We start from the raw sequence: 16,742 nt of genomic DNA on the forward strand, positions 1-16,742 counted from the left end.
GGTAATGTGGGACGGCTACACACACCGGTAAGCGATATTAAGGCAACCGAGGTCATCCAAAGTGAGAGTCTTGCCATTGGCCCTTGTCAAGAAGCATGTCTTCTTCCCTGTTCCATCCCACGTTGGGTGCGACCCTTCACGGCGTGTCTCGAGGAGAGCATGTTCGGCAGTTCAGGAGCCTTCAATATGGAACCATTCCATACAGATTCGCCAACCCGGAACCCCCGCCGACACTTTCGGGGGAGGTCGACTGCACCGACTACGGGTATGCAACACACAGGTACCTTCATTGTCCAAGCTGTTAACCCTTCCAGTCCGCGATGCCCTCAGAATCACGTCGACTTTCGTCACTTACTTCGCATCCCTCAAGATGAGGAGATCCCCGCGCAGGACGAAGACGAGTTTAGATGCTTGAACCTTGAAGTCACCTCACCTGCTCTGAAAACACTCCCAGAGCGACCGTGCCCTGTTCTCATGTGGATCCATGGTAAGGCAGCACAACAAATTGGGAGTCCAAACGCTCATTCTGTGTAGGGGGCTCCCAAGCTGTGTCCTTTGGAACGAGCGCCTCGGGGCTTTGTGGTGAGTTCAACTACCACCTCTGCTTGGTTGTCGAGCCTAACTATCAGATCCAACTGGGCTCGTTCAGAGGTCCATCGACATGGCCGAACCCATCATCGCCGTCACCATCAACTACAGGCTGAACATGTTTGCATTTGGCGACTGCGCCAGTGAGAGGAATCTGGCCTTGAGAGATCAACAGCGGGCTTTGGAGTTTGTCAAGACACATATATCTGGCTTTGGTGGCGATCCCGTGAGTTCCATCCAAGTCATTACATTCCTTCCCCCCTGGTGCCGAGGATCCTTGCCAGCATTTCCTAATTGGTGTATGTCATCCGTAGGAAAATATCACCATTGCTGGTGAAAGTGCCGGGGCCGTCTACTGCCACGCCCATCTACTCATGGGCAGTCCAGCCCGTCAGTGCATCTTACAGTCGGGAACTCTACATCTCTCGCCGCCTCAGCCAAGAAAAACCGCGGAAATTCTTATAGCCAGGGTGAGCGATGAGCTATCACGCCTCGGAAATTGGACACTCCGTGATGCGCCCGTGTCCAAGATGCTGGAGGCCCAGGAAAGATTGAGTTTGGGGTCATTCTACCTCCAGATGGAGGGAAAGCTCGAGGGCTGGGAAGAGAGAATCGGGGACCACTTCCAACGTGTCTTGATCGGCGACACAGAATACGAGGTATAGAGCTACAAAACCCTCCCCTTTCCAAGTGCTGACGAAGCGGCCTACGATAGTCGGTTCTATGGCGGAACGGAATTGAGTCGTTGTCCCCAGAGTACATTTGTGATGCATTCGACTCTGCCGGAGAAGCCGCCTCAGCCTTGAAGAAGCAATACGGCATCGTCCCCGACCGACCTGTTTCATGCAAGCTCGGAGCGTTGGACTTGCTCGACGACGCACGATTCAGCCTACCCATTGACGTATTCGTGAAACGATGCCAACAAGCCAAAAAGCCCTCGTTCCGTTTCCTTGTCGACCAGCCAAATCCGTGGCAAGCTTCTAGTCGCGCCCACCACGGCGTTGACCTCCTATATCTGTTCGACACATATGACTTGTCTCACAATCATCCCGCGAAAGAAATCGTGCGCTCCATGCAAGAGAAATGGATTCAGTTTATTCGTGGTAAAGACCCTTGGAAGCCTGGAGAAGCTTTTGCTTTTGGGCCATTTGGAGAAAGTCGACTTCTGAGTCCTCAAGGCCTCAATGCGCGGAGGAGACAGCAGCATGTGACAGCTCTAGCCGCTCTTGGGTCGCAAAAGGTTAACGAGATTGTCGCAAGATTGGCGACCGGGAGATCGAGTCTATTAAATTAAGGCCAATTCATGGGCCTTGTTATCTTATCATATCCGAATAGCGACAGCGCAGGAAGGCGAGCGTTGAGCGTGTTAAGTTGAAGGGCTGGGGTGACTGCGGATACATGGTTCCCCCTTCTACATTTCTCGCCCAGTACCTGAACTTCCCTTTTTTCGCCAGAACTGAGGTCCCAGTTTCATGCCCAAGACACGAAGTCTCAGCAGAATCAAAGACGAGTCAGTACTCGTCTAGGGTAGACGAGGAGGGAAGAGCTAGGGTACTCGATGAGATGTCATATTTGCCTTAAGAATAGTCCAAAGAGCAGAATGAGGAGAATAGATAGCCAGGCATGATAGATTACATGCATATCACATAAAAGAGTAAGTTGGTAAGTCCTAGAATGTGAAGTACTGATCAGGTCATCATGAGAGAGTGTGTGACAATCAAAACTTCATTCAATAAGTACCATGTGTCTAAGGCACATAGATGGAAATAAGACCATCACCGAACAATGCTGCTACAATATCTAGTTCTTTCACAGCCATGACTAGCTTTGTTTCAAAATCAAACCCGGGCTTCCCCATGCAAGTGCTCACGCAATAAACCGGCCGGGCCGCTTCATATCTAGGGATAACGGGACCCGGTCTCCGAAAGCAGTATTTTCATTGTGCCACTTCTTGAACATAAAATACTATGCATATGGCGTGATTTGATAAATCGAGAGGGAAAAAATGCATCGGGATGGTTGCAAAGATTCAGCCCATGTGCGAAGCCACGTGCGTGAGAACCATCTCGGGGGACGGAACCCGACCGCCGAGAGTTGTATGATGTGTGCACGGTTTGAAAGAAACATTGCTATAATACTTGTCGAATCGATTCATTTTGATACATGTGAGGGAATTATCAGAAATGGGACCACTTGAGGGATTACAGCAACCTTGATAGATTGTGCCTTGGACTCTTGCGGGCTTGGTGTGTTGGTGTGGACTTGTGTATCTAGTTCATCACCAGATTAGAGAGCAGTCTTGTCATTCAAAGCTGAAACAAAGTAATAAGATTGTTGTAAAAGATTAAGAACTAGCGGTTAACAATGGCTCGCGTGATATCCGTCCCTAACCTATCACCCACTCGTCATGCCGACATGACAACCCTCGGAGCCCACATCTAACCCCCGAGCCGGCGACATGACATGACAACCGCAGCCTATCTCCCATGATGTGAATGACATTTACCCCTCGTGTACCTCACGCCCTACGTCGCATTGTCCAATCATGAACCTCAGAGACCCTCATGCCGGCCCACGCAGGGTGGATCAAGCCCGTCGCGGGGCCATCACGCCCGATGGCTTATCATGATTGCGACGATGCCGGCAACGGAGAGGACTTGGATTCAAATACCCTTGGGTCGCCTCGATTGTTGTTTTGGTCTTCTACTCATTCTTTTCTCAAGCATTTAACAAGATACCCTTTACAAACACCAGCAACAATGGCTTCCCTCTCTCTTCCTGAGCCTTTCGCCAGCATCCCCCGAGAGAACTTCCTCTTCGGCCCCTCTCCCATTCAGGAGCTCCCGCGGATATCCGCCGCTCTCGGAGGCAAGGTCAATGTCTACGCGAAGCGTGAGGACTGCAACTCTGGTCTCGCCTATGGAGGAAACAAGGTCCGAAAGCTCGAGTGCGTGACGAATTCCTCCCTCAATAATTCATCTTCAATCGCTAACTTTTAACCCACAGGTACCTCGCCGCTGAGGCCAAGGCCGAGGGCGCCGACACCCTCGTCTCCATCGGCGGCGTCCAGTCCAACCACACCCGCGCCGTGACCGCCGTCGCTACAAAGCTCGGCCTCAAGGCCGCCACCGTCCAGGAGCACTGGGTCGAGTGGGAGGACCCCGGTTACGAGAAGGTCGGCAACATTCAGCTCTCCCGCCTCATGGGCGGCGACGTCCGCCTCGACCCCTCGACCTTTGGCATCGAGCACAAGACTACCCTCGCCAAGCTCACCGACGAGCTCAAGTCCGCCGGCCGCAAGCCTTACTACATCCCCGCCGGTGCTTCCGACCATCCCCTCGGTGGTCTTGGTTTCGCCCGCTGGGCGTTCGAGGTCGAGGCTCAGGAGAAGGAGCTCGGCGTCTTCTTTGATACCATCATTGTGTGCGCCGTGACCGGCTCCACCTTTGCCGGCATGATCGCCGGTTTCAAGCTCGCCGAGAAGAACGGCTCCCCCAAGCGCAAGATCATCGGCATCGACGCCTCAGGCAAGGTTCAGCAGACCTTTGACCAAGTCCTGCGCATCGCCAAGTCCACAGCCTCCAAGATTGGCCTCTCCGAGGACGACATCACCGCGGACGACATCATCCTCGACCCCAACTACAACGCCAAGATCTACGGTATCCCCGACGAGACCACCATTGCCGCCATGAAGTTTGGTGCTCAGACCGAGGCTTTCATCACTGACCCCGTTTACGAGGGTAAGAGCTTGGCTGGTATGATTGATCTGATCAAGACGGGCAAGATTGCTGGTGGCAACGTGCTTTACGCCCATCTTGGAGGACAGCTGGCTCTCAACGCCTACTCGTCTCTGTAGAGTGGTTTTTTGTGATTTATAGCGTAGAATACTGTAGATAGCAAGTCAGACCTCTGAAGAGGTACTTGTTTTTGGATAGAATTGCTAAAGATGTCATTTTTGAAGCAGGATCTGTCCGCATTTTACCAAATTCATATTTCTATTTACTTCTCTCTCTATTTCGCACTCCTATGTGTCATTTATTAGGTTTGCTTTCAAAGTCGTGAGAAACTCTCAGACTATCGTGCGAATGGGAAACAATCAAGAGAGGCTACATAATAATTCCTTCATTATGGCTCTTTGGAAGCGAGGTGCTTTGTTTTGAACAAATGAAGAGAATTTAAAACTAAACCAACTTCATTGTGCCGCCGTCTAGTTCTCACCTTTAGCCTTGATGAAAGCCCCCATGAAGTCTTCAGCGTCGGGTTGTCCATCAAGCCTCTCTTCTTGAACCGTATAGTTTGGAACACCAGCTCCCGCTAGAAACTCCTTATTCTTCTCAGATTCATCATCCACGACCTTGACCTGCTCCTCTGAATCCAGCCACTCGTCAACCTCGGCAGCAGCAATACCCGAGTTAATGGCAATCTCTCGAAGCACCTCTTTGGTTGAAATGTCCTTTTTAAGCTCATGATAGGCCTGAAAGATTCCTTCAACGAGAGAATTCAAAACCTCGGGCTCCTTTGTGCTGGCGAGGCGTACCAGCGTATGCGCGAACCGAGTATCACCGACTTTTCCACCGCTTTTGAAATTGATGCCAACGCTGCGCCCGATCTGGTTCATCCGGCGGTATAGCATCTCTCGTTGTTCAGCACTCATGCCGGCGAGCTTCACATCGGCCACCTCGGACTTGTCGATACTGTGAGTTGAAGGGCCATAGTTGAGGTAATAGGGTCGCCAGTTGATGGCAAAGATATCAGACTTTCCACCAGGGTATGTCTTTTGATATAGGGAGATGGCCATTTCTAGCTGTCTTTTGCCAATGTAGCACCACTTTCATTCGTCAGTGTTCAGCTCAGTCTCGCAGTCGTTGTACTACTTACAGCGCAGACAAAGTCAAAGATGATGTCGACTTCGATGACGGCCATTTTTGTGTTTCTAGTTGTATCGTTTGACGCGGCCAATCAGTGAGGACAGCTGGATTCTGGATTATCGAGAAGATCACCTTGGCCTCTGAAGGATCAGGAAGTTGCTCAGGCCAACAATTCTAGGCAGCCGAATTTGTGCGTGCGGGGCTCCTCTCGACACGTCACATCTGCTGATTCAGCTATTCTGAACCAACTTGAAGTTATCCCCATTACATAAAAACCAGTGTGGCAATCTTTCACTAGTGTTCGCCATTTCAGTGTTACGTTGCAATGACCACAGTTCGGCCGAGCCACTTCGGTTAGAAGCAGACGGAAACCGAGTTGAAAGGAGGATAGATTGGATGTTTCCACAAGACTCGATGGGAGTTTACACAAGATGGATCGAGGAAATGTCACACAAAAGTCAAGACGTTGTTTGAGACTAGTTTCATTGACCGTTCTGTCTTCTTATTGGTCTTTCATGTACATATGCTTTGTCTGTTTCATTGATATTACCAAATCATGGTCAAGCTCGACTGCCTACGCAGACAAAGGCGAGGGTTTGTGAAGAAATTCACCGAAAAGCCGCATTGTGCACTGCTTGTCAGTTCCATTTCACTGCTTGGTCTAGGTATATGAATCTCTCAAGCTCACTCCTTCACTTGACAACCCAACTCTCTTCACGACCAGAAATCCTGGGTCAACATATAATCGCAGATCACCAACTTGGCCAAGAACCAACCTCGAGTCATCTACTGGTGCTTTTCACTACAGCCGCCAACATGAACATGGATCAGCAGGAGGAGGATATGCCTCAGCATAATCTCATGCAGCTGCTCTGTTCTGTATATAACTTGGACGGCACCCCGATGCAGGCTCACTTTCAGGTGCCCCAGTTCGACAACAATGTCCCAGAGATGCCACCCCCAGCGACTTATGGATGTCCCCATCCCCCAACCCCTCTGAGGATGTCGGACCTAGGGATAGTGCCTACTGCACCCATTATCCTGGACGGTCACTGTCCGGGTGGCAACGAGTGGATGCTGCACGACTTCTTGAAGACGGAGGTACTTGACATGCCAGGTCTCGACAATACTCCGCCGTCTCACACCATAACACCCTGCACCGAGCGTCTCGAGCCAGTCACCCCGACTCAGTACCCCATCTCCCTGACCGCCGTCCCGGGAACGAAGCTCGACACCGACAGACCTCCCAAGAGACACCGCCTCCAGGCCCCACAGATCACAGATGGTCCTGACGGCCATCTCGTCTCCCTCCTCGGCCAGTCGACCTTCAAGTACCAAGGTCACATCATCTCCTTGACCCACGCCAATAATCTCCGCCAACAATACGACCTCCTCTCATGTCAGAGAGACCGAAACACCACCTCCCCAGAGCAAGACGAGTCTTTTCCCAACACCAGCGATGAGTTCCGTGGTCGGATCCGCGAGATCTTTGAAGCCATCTGTGACTGGACCGATCTACGAGAGTGGCGAGCCAAGATGGGACAGAAGCGCGTCAGGGAGTGGCTTGCTGAAGTTGCCCAGCAGAGGCGAAGCCTAGGCCTCGATGATGACTTGTCCAAGCTCTCCGACAAGGAGCTCCAGCCTCCGGCGAATCGCATGCCGTCGATGAAGGAGCAGTGGAAGAATGTCATCCACCGCACCATGTCCGACGTTGAGATTGAACTCCTCTGCGCGCAGATCCTCGTAAGTTCTCGCAACTCACTCTACCTCGCTTATCTAACCGTGGAACAGAAGCAGGCCATGGCTGCTCAAAAGGGCCTCAACACGACTCCCATGTGGAGCAACAACGAGACGCAGTGGGAAGAGTTTTCGACATTCTCGGAGCGCTAGGACCGCATCTTGAATGCCTTTCGAGTGAGGGATTCCTACTCCATTTAAGTGCGCATCTACTGACAGCTGGTAGGACAACAAGGTCTTGATCCACTCGGCCATAAGAGCGCCCTGGATCACACGCATCACAAACTCGCCACACTCAGAGACTCGTGTAAGTTTTCTTAACTTCCTTATATGAGTGCTACTAATGCGATGTTCATAGAGAAAGTACCAGAATAAGGCTGGCAACGATCGCAAGCGAACTCTGATTGAGCAGGGCGGTTCAGAGAAGAAGAAGGCCAAGGCCGAGTCCATGTCACCATTCTGAGCGCGCAAAAGATTGTGATCATTTATATACAAAAGTTTGGATCAGATTGTGATGGATAGACTTGCAATTTGGCAAGCAGGGATGGTTGTGCTGGTAGCCCATGAGTGTCACACAGCATGAGATCTAAAGATACCAGACATGTGGTTCGACATGTAGTCGACAAATACATTTGAGCTTTCTTTTGTCAAACATGATGCTTGTTTTCTTTCTTTTACCATATAGCTACCTCATAGTCACACAAACATTGATCAGAGGATGGGCAAACTGCAATTCTCAATTATGGCGTCAAGCGCCCGCTAGTTTTGATGCAAACGCATACGAGACTTTTCTCTCATAGCTTCCCTTCCACAGTGGTATGTCTTTTTTCGCCTTTCCCCTTAACCATTAAATAAAACCTTCCTTTACCATCCCCGGACGGCAAGCTTCTCCTCGGGCTTCATGCTGTCGCAGTTGATGCCCACCATGGCCTCGCCAAGTCCGGTGCTCGTCTCGGCCAGCACCTTGGGGTCCTTGAAGTGCGTCGTCGCGCGCACGATGGCCTTGGCTCGCTTGGCGGGGTCGCCAGACTTGAAGATGCCGCTGCCGACAAAGACGCCATCGCAGCCCAGCTGCATCATGAGGGCGGCGTCGGCGGGGGTAGCGACACCACCGGCGGCAAAGTTGACGACGGGGAGACGGCCCAGCTCGGCTGTCTGGCGGAGGAGTTCGGCGTCCACCTCGAGTTCGCGGGCCAGCTCGCGGATGCGGATGATGCCGCCTTCGGCGAGGGCGGCCTTGGCTTGGGCGATCTGGCGGTTGACGGTCTTCATGTGACGGACGGCCTCGACAACATCACCGGTGCCGGCCTCACCCTTGGTTCGGATCATGGCGGCGCCCTCGGCAATGCGACGGAGAGCCTCACCCAGGTTTCGGCAGCCGCAGACAAAGGGAACACCAAAGGGGCTCTTCTCAACGTGGCTCTCATCATCGGCAGGAGTCAAAACCTCACTCTCGTCAATGTAATCAACACCGAGAGCCTCGAGGATCTGGCACTCGACAAAGTGACCGATGCGGGCCTTTGCCATGACGGGGATGGTGACGGCCTCCTGGATCTCCTTGATCATGGCGGGGTCCGACATGCGGGCGACGCCTCCGTCCTTGCGAATGTCGGCGGGGACTCGCTCGAGGGCCATGACGGCGCAGGCTCCGGCCTCCTCGGCGATGCGGGCCTGCTCGGCGTTGGTCACGTCCATGATGACGCCGCCCTTGAGCATCTGGGCGAGACCGGCCTTGACGGTGAAGGAGGACTTGGCCTCGCCGCCGTTGTTGGAGTTGTCGTTGGTCATGGTGATGGGATGCGATATGCGAAGAGTGAGAGGTAGAGGAGGAGTTGAGTGAGATGATGATGAGTGTGTGTGGAGATGAGGAGAGCAAAGGAAGGAGATTGTCTGTGAGAAGTACCCTTTTTATTATGTATCTGACTCAAGAAGTAACACGCAAACCCAAAAGTAGGTATTACTCAAATAAGAAGGACAAGAGAACAATACCGAAGCCCTCCTTCTCGGCGTTGCCCCTCCTCCTCCGCCGCCCCGGTATGCGGCGCCGGAGCACCACGGGTTGCGGAGTGAGAGTCTGCGTCCGCCGCGTCCGTAATGCATGCACGCTTCATGTACATGTGACGAGAGACTTTTTTTCTTTGGAGAGAAACCTTAATGTCCCCCCTCCTTACGTTACTAGCGGTCGTTTCTCCGACATCCGATCTAGGCGCCGCGCCCTTGTTCCGACGGATGCAATAGGGCGGATGTAACAAGTCAGAGATCCCAGAGATTGCGGCAATTGTCGGGAAGAAGAGGGACAAGAGATATAGCATCATGCAAGAATGAGTGGTAGAGAGATTGCGTCTCGGCGTATCTACTGTACCCTGTCCCCCGTGATCCCTCCCTCATGCCCTTGATTCTAGAATGTCTCTCATTTTGAGGGTGTGTTGAAACCTTGACTTGCAGTGTCTGATTGTTCTGCTTGCATGGCTTTTTCGCCACAATCCAGATCCGTGGATAACCTACAGACTCCCATTGTTCCTGATCAATTGTCGATTGACAATGACAATGCCCGCCCTAACGACATCATTCATTCCCCTCTAAGAAGGTGAGATAGCGGAACCCACCCCAGTTCCAGACCCATCATCACCCGGGCCTATCCCACCAAAGCCGCATATCGCCCCCTCCACCAAGCTGCATGAGCGGCAGTGTACAGAAACGGCTTCTCCTAGAATCCCCCAAGCCTTTTAGCAAAGCTGACTCGATCTTTTGTTCCTTGACTCACGTACCCCCCTTGCTAGTTCACGGCATACCCCGGAGCCGCCGCGCCGGAGCTTCACCTTTGTCAGAGTTCGGAGTTGCTCTCCTCAACGTCGCCGCCTTCTGTGCGTCCCTTTTGTCTGCATGCGGCATGTGCGTCTCGCATGGTGCTAATGCACGGCTTAGCCCTCTTTTGGATATTCCGGTATCCATCTTTTTCCAATCTCCCGAACGAGAATCTGGGGATCTTCTTTAGCTAACGGGACCCTGACTAAGAAGAATCGCCTTCGGCCATACCCTCCGAGGATGTGACAACTTCTCCGTTATCGCAACCTGTTGATCCCGAGATACATCTATCTTGTTTCTATCCTTTCACGGTCGCATTCAAAGATTGACAACTCATCATCAACATGCTGAGCCTTACCATTGGCGTCCTCGCCCTCCAGGGCGGCTTCTCTGAGCATGTAGACCTTGTCCACAAGGCCGCCGAGTACCTTTCGTCTACCGACGGCATTTCAAAGACAAAGTTCAACTGCATCGAGGTCCGCACTGAAGAGCAGCTCGCCCAGTGCAATGGACTCATCATCCCCGGCGGCGAGAGCACCACAATCTCATTTGTCGCCGCCCAGTCTGGTCTCCTCGAGCCCTTGAGACACTTTGTCAAGTGAGAACCCCTCCTTAGAGTGCTTATCTCTGTTCTAACTGAAACAGAGTTCAAAAACGGCCTGTTTGGGGAACTTGCGCTGGCCTCATCCTCCTCTCTGATGAAGCCAACGCCACCAAAAAAGGCGGCCAGGAACTCATCGGTGGCCTCGCCGTGCGCGTCCACCGCAACCACTTTGGTCGTCAGATTGAGAGCTTCGAGTCCGGCCTTGACCTTCCCTTCCTCCAAGATGGCGAGCCTTTCCCCGGAGTCTTTATCCGCGCGCCCGTCGTGGAGGAGATCATTAGCACCTCCCAGGATGAGAGGCCGCCCGTACAAGTCCTCGCTAAGCTGCCCGGTCGGGTGGACAAGATGAAGCCCGGCCTGTCGCAGGCAAATACCAAGGATGACTCTGGTGATATTATTGCTGTGAGGCAAGGTAATGTGCTAGGAACGAGCTTCCACCCAGAGTTGACAAAGGATGCGCGGATACACGTCTGGTGGCTGCGCGAGATTCTTCACCAGAAGTAAAAGGACACGACATAGACATAGACAGGCGTTGCATCAGGAAAAAGGAATAATATTATTAATATTTGGGTATCAGCTTTCATCAGCCATTAGTTTCTTCACCCACTCATTCTTAGCCCTTACCCATGGCCGCATCGTATCCCGGTGGTGGTGATTGAGGTCGAGGTACTGAACCTTGCCCCTGCTCCCCTTGTTGTGATGTCTGACCAGCCCATGTAGGTGTCCTGTTCGCAGGAGAGCTGAATCCCAAGATTTGAAGTATTTCTGGGCTCCCCATCGTCTGAGCGAGCTCGGCCGGTGAGATGGTTCCTCCAACATTGACATCCGCACCATGTGCCTTGAGCAACTTGATCAAGTCTACATCCCTCCTCGAGATGGCCTGCATCAATGGCGTCCTCCCCTTCTTATCAGTCGCGTTCGGATCAGCACCGTTCTCCAGCAACAGTCTAGCCTGGTCCTTTCTGCCGTGGTCGATGGCATATAGCAGAAGTGTCTCTCCACTACTCATCTTCTTCTTCGTCTGGGCACCAGCCGCAAGCATCATCTTGACCATCTCAGTGCTACCCATCTCCATAGCGTAGCAGATAGCCGCCACGCTCGTCGTTGCGTTCGAAACATTGGGAGACCCGCCATGGTCGAGCAGCATGCGCACTACTCTAATCCTCTCGGCCTCGGAGAGCTTGTTGTCGCGGATGGCGATGATGAGGATCGGCTGACCGACCAGATCCTTGACGTTAGCGTTGGCTCCGTTCTCGAGGAGCATCTGGGCCATGTCCAGCTTCCTCTTGATGATGCACTCTCCCATCACGGATAGTCCGGTGAGAGTCTTGGCGCTCGCGTTGCTGCCGTTCTCGAGGAGGAGGTGCACCATATCCATGCGATCCTGGCTCGCCGCAATAGCTATCAAGGAGTTGCCCGTGATGTCTCCCGAGTTTGCACTCGCCCCGTGCTTCAGTAGAAGACGAACAAGTTCAATGTTGCCCTTCTTGACGGCCTGTGCAATCATGGGTCGTCCCGACAAGGTTGTCGTGCTCGCCTTGGCGCCACTCTCCAGCAGTAGCTTAATACCCTCCAAGTTTTCGCTGTTGCAAACATCCACAAAGTATGACTGTCCTGACCAACTCTTCTGGTCGACGTCGGCACCTTGGTTGACTAGGAATCTCGCAACGTTGATGCTGCCGACCGAGGCGGCTAGGAATAGAGGTGGTAGCTTCAGGTCCTTGGAGTTGACGTCGGCACCAGCCCCGATAAGAAACTTGACAGCCTCCTCCTTGTTAGCGAGTACTGCACAGCCAAGAGGCGTGTTTCCCTCTCCGTTGCGACCGTTGATGTTTCCACCCTGCGCGAGGAAACCGCTCATCTGCTGCACATCGCCGCGGAGAGCTGCCTGACAAAAAGCCGTCGCTAAAGGATCAGGTTTCGGCCAAAGACCAGCAGTCATGGCTTTGAACGAGTTTGTCAGCGAAGACAACCCCTTGGAAAATCCAGAAGACGAGCTCGATGCCTCGGCAGTGGGCGACTGTGATGAACTCGGCTCGTAGGGCGGAGGCTCAACGTCGCCACCGGGGAGTGGCCCTTTACTACTCGACGCGATAGTATCAGATGGAGCCCCCGAAGTGAGCAACACATCCTTGGTCTGAGAAGCTTGATGACAAGCTAGGTTAACATGGTGAAACACCTCTTTGCCGCTTGAGCTGTCAAGCGCGGCATCCTGTTCACTCCGGCTTTGCCTGGACACAAAAGAGTCAACAATGTATCACAACACGAGGGTTCACAGTTTGAGCTTACAGCGAAAGCACCTTGGCAAAGAAAGCAAACAGTCGTGAAAAGGCAACCACAGCATCATTGTACACTACCAGAAACACCTCATCAACCATAGGCAGCGTGTCAACCTGCAGCCGCATGGCCTGCTTGTTCAGCACAGCGGTGATGACATCGCACGATCCAAGACTCTGGCTCAGATGCGTCTGTAACCGAACCGAGATGACGCCAGCCGCGTTGAGGGCTGTCTCTAGCTGTCCGACATGCTGATGAAGCTGGTACAGTCTCGCGGCAAGGTGTGCCAGTTGCGAGTTCTCAACCTCGAGCGAGCCGTTGAGTTCGTTGAGCTCTTCAGCACTAGACAAGATCCTGTGGGAGATGGTCGATCCCAGAGACGTCAGTGAAATGACGGAGAAGCCGTCACCGTCCATCCTGGCGTGGATCCTCAAGGTGGAGTAAAAAAAATGGTGTTGAGGGGTTTGTGTGTGTGGATCGACAAAGGCCCACGGGGAAGAGACAAAGAAGCCGGGCTCTGTCTAGACTCTCTCTCCAAGAGCCTCCAGTGACTTATAACACAAGAACAACAGCAACTCGAAACCTCGCTTGGGTCTAACCGTTACAGTCGATAGGGCTGAATTTGCGTAAACGAGGCAAGGCTGAACCTGAACCCGCAGGAAATGCGTCGTGTGCGATGACGCGGTCCAACAGGCTTGGCCTCCTCCAGACCACGTGTCTAGCCAGGATCATGGCTTCACCCACCGGGCTGCCTCTCTCCAGGCTGAAGCGTTCACTCGATCAACATGTAGCAAATCAACTGCTGCCTTGACGCCGCAGAATGTGACAACTTGCCTAAATCGTATCTCCAATTTGACAAAGGGCCCTCGCTCCATAATACCGCATGCGTTCAAGTGTCCTCAAGCCTGCTTTTCTGCTTACGCCATCTCGCATCCCTCGCTTCTGGTTCCCTCCCAGCCATCTCTCATTTACTTTGGACTCGCAATCTTTGTCTTGACTCCTTCGATAGGCTGATCCTTTGCTTTCTCGGGCCGTGTCATGAGGTAGAAGAAGCCCAGACCAAGGGCAAGCCCGACGCCACCAATCACGTAAGATTGGTTTCTAGACGCTTATCAGAAACTGGCGAAATCGAAGGAGTTGTGCGCAAACTCACTGGCTCTTCTGAGACATGGGACTCTCTGAAGACAACTTGGACCGTGGGTTCTGTTCACTCTGTCGAAGCTGTGCTGACACGCAGAAGCTGCGCTGCCCCAGCATCACCGGTCGCAGGGGTCGCACAAAACGGGTGGCTATGGCTGACATGGTGTTTCTGGTATCACAAATATGCTTGATGTAGATCCGGAGTGTTTACAGACGAGGCACAGCAGCAGCTATTAATAAAAGATCAAAAACATGAATGACGTTCATCAGAATCACTCAATTGAAGGTAAACTGAATTCAGCCTCGATTATTTCCGCTGTGGGAACATGAGTGATCGTGGCGTCATTGATGCGTAGGCGCTCTCCTCCTGATATCGTCACCACGAAAGTCATAAGAGGTCTGAGACAGAGTCCGCTAGTAAATAAATGAAATTCAATGGATATTCATGATCCATCGATTGGGCTTCCTCGATGGCCGTTCCTACACTTGCAACAGCCATCGCTCCACAATCAAGTTCACCAACGACAAGTTCATCAACGCGGTCAAGAGTTCAAGTTCAATCTGTTAATACATATGTGAAATATCTCTCTATGATGCCCCCATCTTCTACAAATGCTTTTTTCCCAAGTTCCATTCCCCGCGTACCCTCCAGCCCAAGACACCTCCATCTCTTGATTCCCCATCAATCACAGTCACCAGGGACAAAGCCGCATTATAGCAAGCGCTTCAATTTCACTGTCGTAACATTCGTCTGGGTATCTAACATCATTCGTAAAATTCCCAAGCACTGGACGCATGTGACGGCGGATGGTCTGTAGAAGGTTGTGTTGATGTGTATGTTTGTGTTTGTGTTGTAGTATAGCTTCTAGACTTTGAATCCTGTCCAAAAGCCCGGGTCGTCCGCCACCCAGGCTAACAAGAGCAGGATTTCGGCCTATGACCAAGTGTCGACGCTTCCGAGACAGCCCCCAGGAATTCCAAAAGGGCGGAATGCCGCTGTCGGGGCGTGCACGACGTCCTCTCAGAAAGGCGCTGCGCAGGGTCGACAGAGTCGTCCTGAAAGCAATATCGGCACGAGGCGTAGACGTGCCCGTTGCATGTATGTCCGGCTACCGGCCAGCTGACTCCATATGTTGAAGCAGTGCCCTGGCTCCCTCCTATTTCGTGTCCAATGCTCTCACTTTGCCGCTTACGGCTCCAAGCATATCCAATTACCGTGAGAAGATCCTCAATGACGTGTCAACACTTCCAGTCGCGATAACACAGCGGATCTGTACATCTTGAGGTGCCGCTGCTGCCTTTTTCGGTGTCCCAATCTCGCCGTTGGCCTCGTCCGCCGGGCCCTTGGTGATCGGGGGTGCCCATCGCAAGCTGGTAATAAAGTGTTCATGCATTCCCTCGAGTGTCTTGACACATTTTCCTTCTTGGCTCAGATCCCAGCATCGAATTGTCTTGTCATCGGATACTGACAGAAGGAATTTACCGCTGGGATGGAACACCAAGCTCCGGACCCAGTTGTCGTGACCGATCAGCGTCTTGATGCACGTTCCGCGACTATCCCAAAGTCGGATAGTCTTATCTCTGGATCCCGTCGCCATGAACTCGGCCGTGCTGCTGGCTGGAGGAGCCTTCTTCAGTCCAGCCATGGTCGCAAGGTGCTGGTAAGACGTTGGGGGGGCAAAAGCGCAGCATTCGACGCAATGCTCGTGACCGATCATGACCATCTTTGTCTCTGGGGTATTCATTGAAATATCCCATAGTCGCAGCGTTCGGTCGTTGCCGGTCGACAAAAGATATTTTCCATCTAGGGATGGGCTCACGTCGCGAATCCAATCGGAATGTCCTCGTATCGTCTTCAGACAGTATCCTGTGGTGACGTCCCATATCCTCACCGTCACATCTCGGCTAGCGCTCGCGAGTAGATTGCCGGAAAGTGGTGCTCCAGGGGCCCCTGAAGGAATGAACCGAACGGCGCTCACGCTGTGGTCGTGTCCAGGAAGTGTGCGGATATTCTTGTACTCGTCGGATGGGTCCCATAGCTTGATAGTCAGATCCGAGCTGCACGATGCGAGCAGCGTGTGGCCCTTGGGTCCACCGTAGTCTAGATCGAGCACCGCTTTGGTGTGGCCCTTCACCGTTCGTTCCAGCTCGCCAAATTCCCAATCCCAAATCTTGATGATGGCATCTTCATCTCCGGACGCGATAGACGAGTAGATGGGATGGAACGCAACGCAGTTAATGGGTGTTCGGTGCGATTGGAGGACATGTCGCGGTGGTCCAGCCGGAAGCCAGGAGGCGGGATCTTGCTTGCGGTTGGATAGGGATGTCGGTGTAGCGCTGTCGAGTTCGGTCTGGAGAGCTTCGTTCCGTGCTTCTAGATCCATGATCTGGGAGAGTCGCCTCATTAGCCGAGGGGGCATGCGACAGAGCGCAGGTAGTATACCTTCTTCTGCAACCGCACAACACTGGTCCACTTCTTCTCCAGCAACGTCTCATACTTCTTAGCGGTGGCAGGATCAAAGACTTCCTCTCCGAGGTTGAGCTCTGTCCTCATAGCAGTGACGCTATCCTGGAAATTATTCGCGGCGAGGTATGCGATGATGGATTTGTGCCTGCAGTGTGGTCAGACGGGCAAGTGACAAGCTCCTGGAGCTCCCCTGTACGAACAGCTCTTCGGCCTGCCGGCTCGTCAAGGTCCGGCTCATTGTAGCGGTGTTTCGCTC

General features: G+C 52.8%; 8 protein-coding genes across 8 annotated transcripts; 4 read left to right on the plus strand and 4 right to left on the minus strand.

Moving 5' to 3' along the window:
- Positions 1 to 95: 95 nt before the first annotated feature.
- On the plus strand, positions 96 to 1,882 carry NCS57_00218700 (Carboxylic ester hydrolase; the record flags this gene model as incomplete). Its single annotated transcript, XM_053052221.1, has 6 exons — positions 96 to 265; positions 315 to 487; positions 535 to 582; positions 630 to 814; positions 903 to 1,247; positions 1,304 to 1,882. 6 exons carry the CDS (start codon positions 96 to 98, stop codon positions 1,880 to 1,882), a joined length of 1,500 nt encoding a protein of 499 aa, XP_052917467.1.
- A 1,465-nt stretch (positions 1,883 to 3,347) lies between these two features.
- On the plus strand, positions 3,348 to 4,444 carry NCS57_00218800 (putative 1-aminocyclopropane-1-carboxylate deaminase; the record flags this gene model as incomplete). Its single annotated transcript, XM_053052222.1, has 2 exons — positions 3,348 to 3,535; positions 3,595 to 4,444. 2 exons carry the CDS (start codon positions 3,348 to 3,350, stop codon positions 4,442 to 4,444), a joined length of 1,038 nt encoding a protein of 345 aa, XP_052917468.1.
- Positions 4,445 to 4,795: 351 nt separating this feature from the next.
- NCS57_00218900 (DSBA domain-containing protein) lies at positions 4,796 to 5,511 on the minus strand (the record flags this gene model as incomplete). The annotated part of the gene is made up of 2 exons (XM_053052223.1): positions 4,796 to 5,416; positions 5,467 to 5,511. 2 exons carry the CDS (start codon positions 5,509 to 5,511, stop codon positions 4,796 to 4,798), a joined length of 666 nt encoding a protein of 221 aa, XP_052917469.1.
- A 761-nt stretch (positions 5,512 to 6,272) lies between these two features.
- Positions 6,273 to 7,656, plus strand: NCS57_00219000 (uncharacterized protein; the record flags this gene model as incomplete). The annotated part of the gene is made up of 3 exons (XM_053052224.1): positions 6,273 to 7,199; positions 7,420 to 7,500; positions 7,552 to 7,656. The coding sequence occupies 3 exons, from the start codon at positions 6,273 to 6,275 to the stop codon at positions 7,654 to 7,656; spliced, it is 1,113 nt and encodes a 370-aa protein (XP_052917470.1).
- A 401-nt stretch (positions 7,657 to 8,057) lies between these two features.
- Positions 8,058 to 8,981, minus strand: NCS57_00219100 (Pyridoxal 5'-phosphate synthase; the record flags this gene model as incomplete). The annotated part of the gene is made up of 1 exon (XM_053052225.1): positions 8,058 to 8,981. One exon carries the CDS (start codon positions 8,979 to 8,981, stop codon positions 8,058 to 8,060), a length of 924 nt encoding a protein of 307 aa, XP_052917471.1.
- A 1,361-nt stretch (positions 8,982 to 10,342) lies between these two features.
- On the plus strand, positions 10,343 to 11,106 carry NCS57_00219200 (Glutaminase; the record flags this gene model as incomplete). Its single annotated transcript, XM_053052226.1, has 2 exons — positions 10,343 to 10,596; positions 10,644 to 11,106. 2 exons carry the CDS (start codon positions 10,343 to 10,345, stop codon positions 11,104 to 11,106), a joined length of 717 nt encoding a protein of 238 aa, XP_052917472.1.
- Positions 11,107 to 11,215: 109 nt separating this feature from the next.
- Positions 11,216 to 13,295, minus strand: NCS57_00219300 (uncharacterized protein; the record flags this gene model as incomplete). The annotated part of the gene is made up of 2 exons (XM_053052227.1): positions 11,216 to 12,833; positions 12,892 to 13,295. The coding sequence occupies 2 exons, from the start codon at positions 13,293 to 13,295 to the stop codon at positions 11,216 to 11,218; spliced, it is 2,022 nt and encodes a 673-aa protein (XP_052917473.1).
- A 1,935-nt stretch (positions 13,296 to 15,230) lies between these two features.
- On the minus strand, positions 15,231 to 16,724 carry NCS57_00219400 (Nuclear distribution protein PAC1; the record flags this gene model as incomplete). Its single annotated transcript, XM_053052228.1, has 3 exons — positions 15,231 to 16,406; positions 16,463 to 16,631; positions 16,687 to 16,724. 3 exons carry the CDS (start codon positions 16,722 to 16,724, stop codon positions 15,231 to 15,233), a joined length of 1,383 nt encoding a protein of 460 aa, XP_052917474.1.
- Positions 16,725 to 16,742: the final 18 nt, after the last annotated feature.

This window comes from Fusarium keratoplasticum, chromosome 2, assembly GCF_025433545.1.
Source record: "Fusarium keratoplasticum isolate Fu6.1 chromosome 2, whole genome shotgun sequence".
Taxonomy (NCBI): Eukaryota; Fungi; Ascomycota; class Sordariomycetes; order Hypocreales; family Nectriaceae; genus Fusarium; species Fusarium keratoplasticum.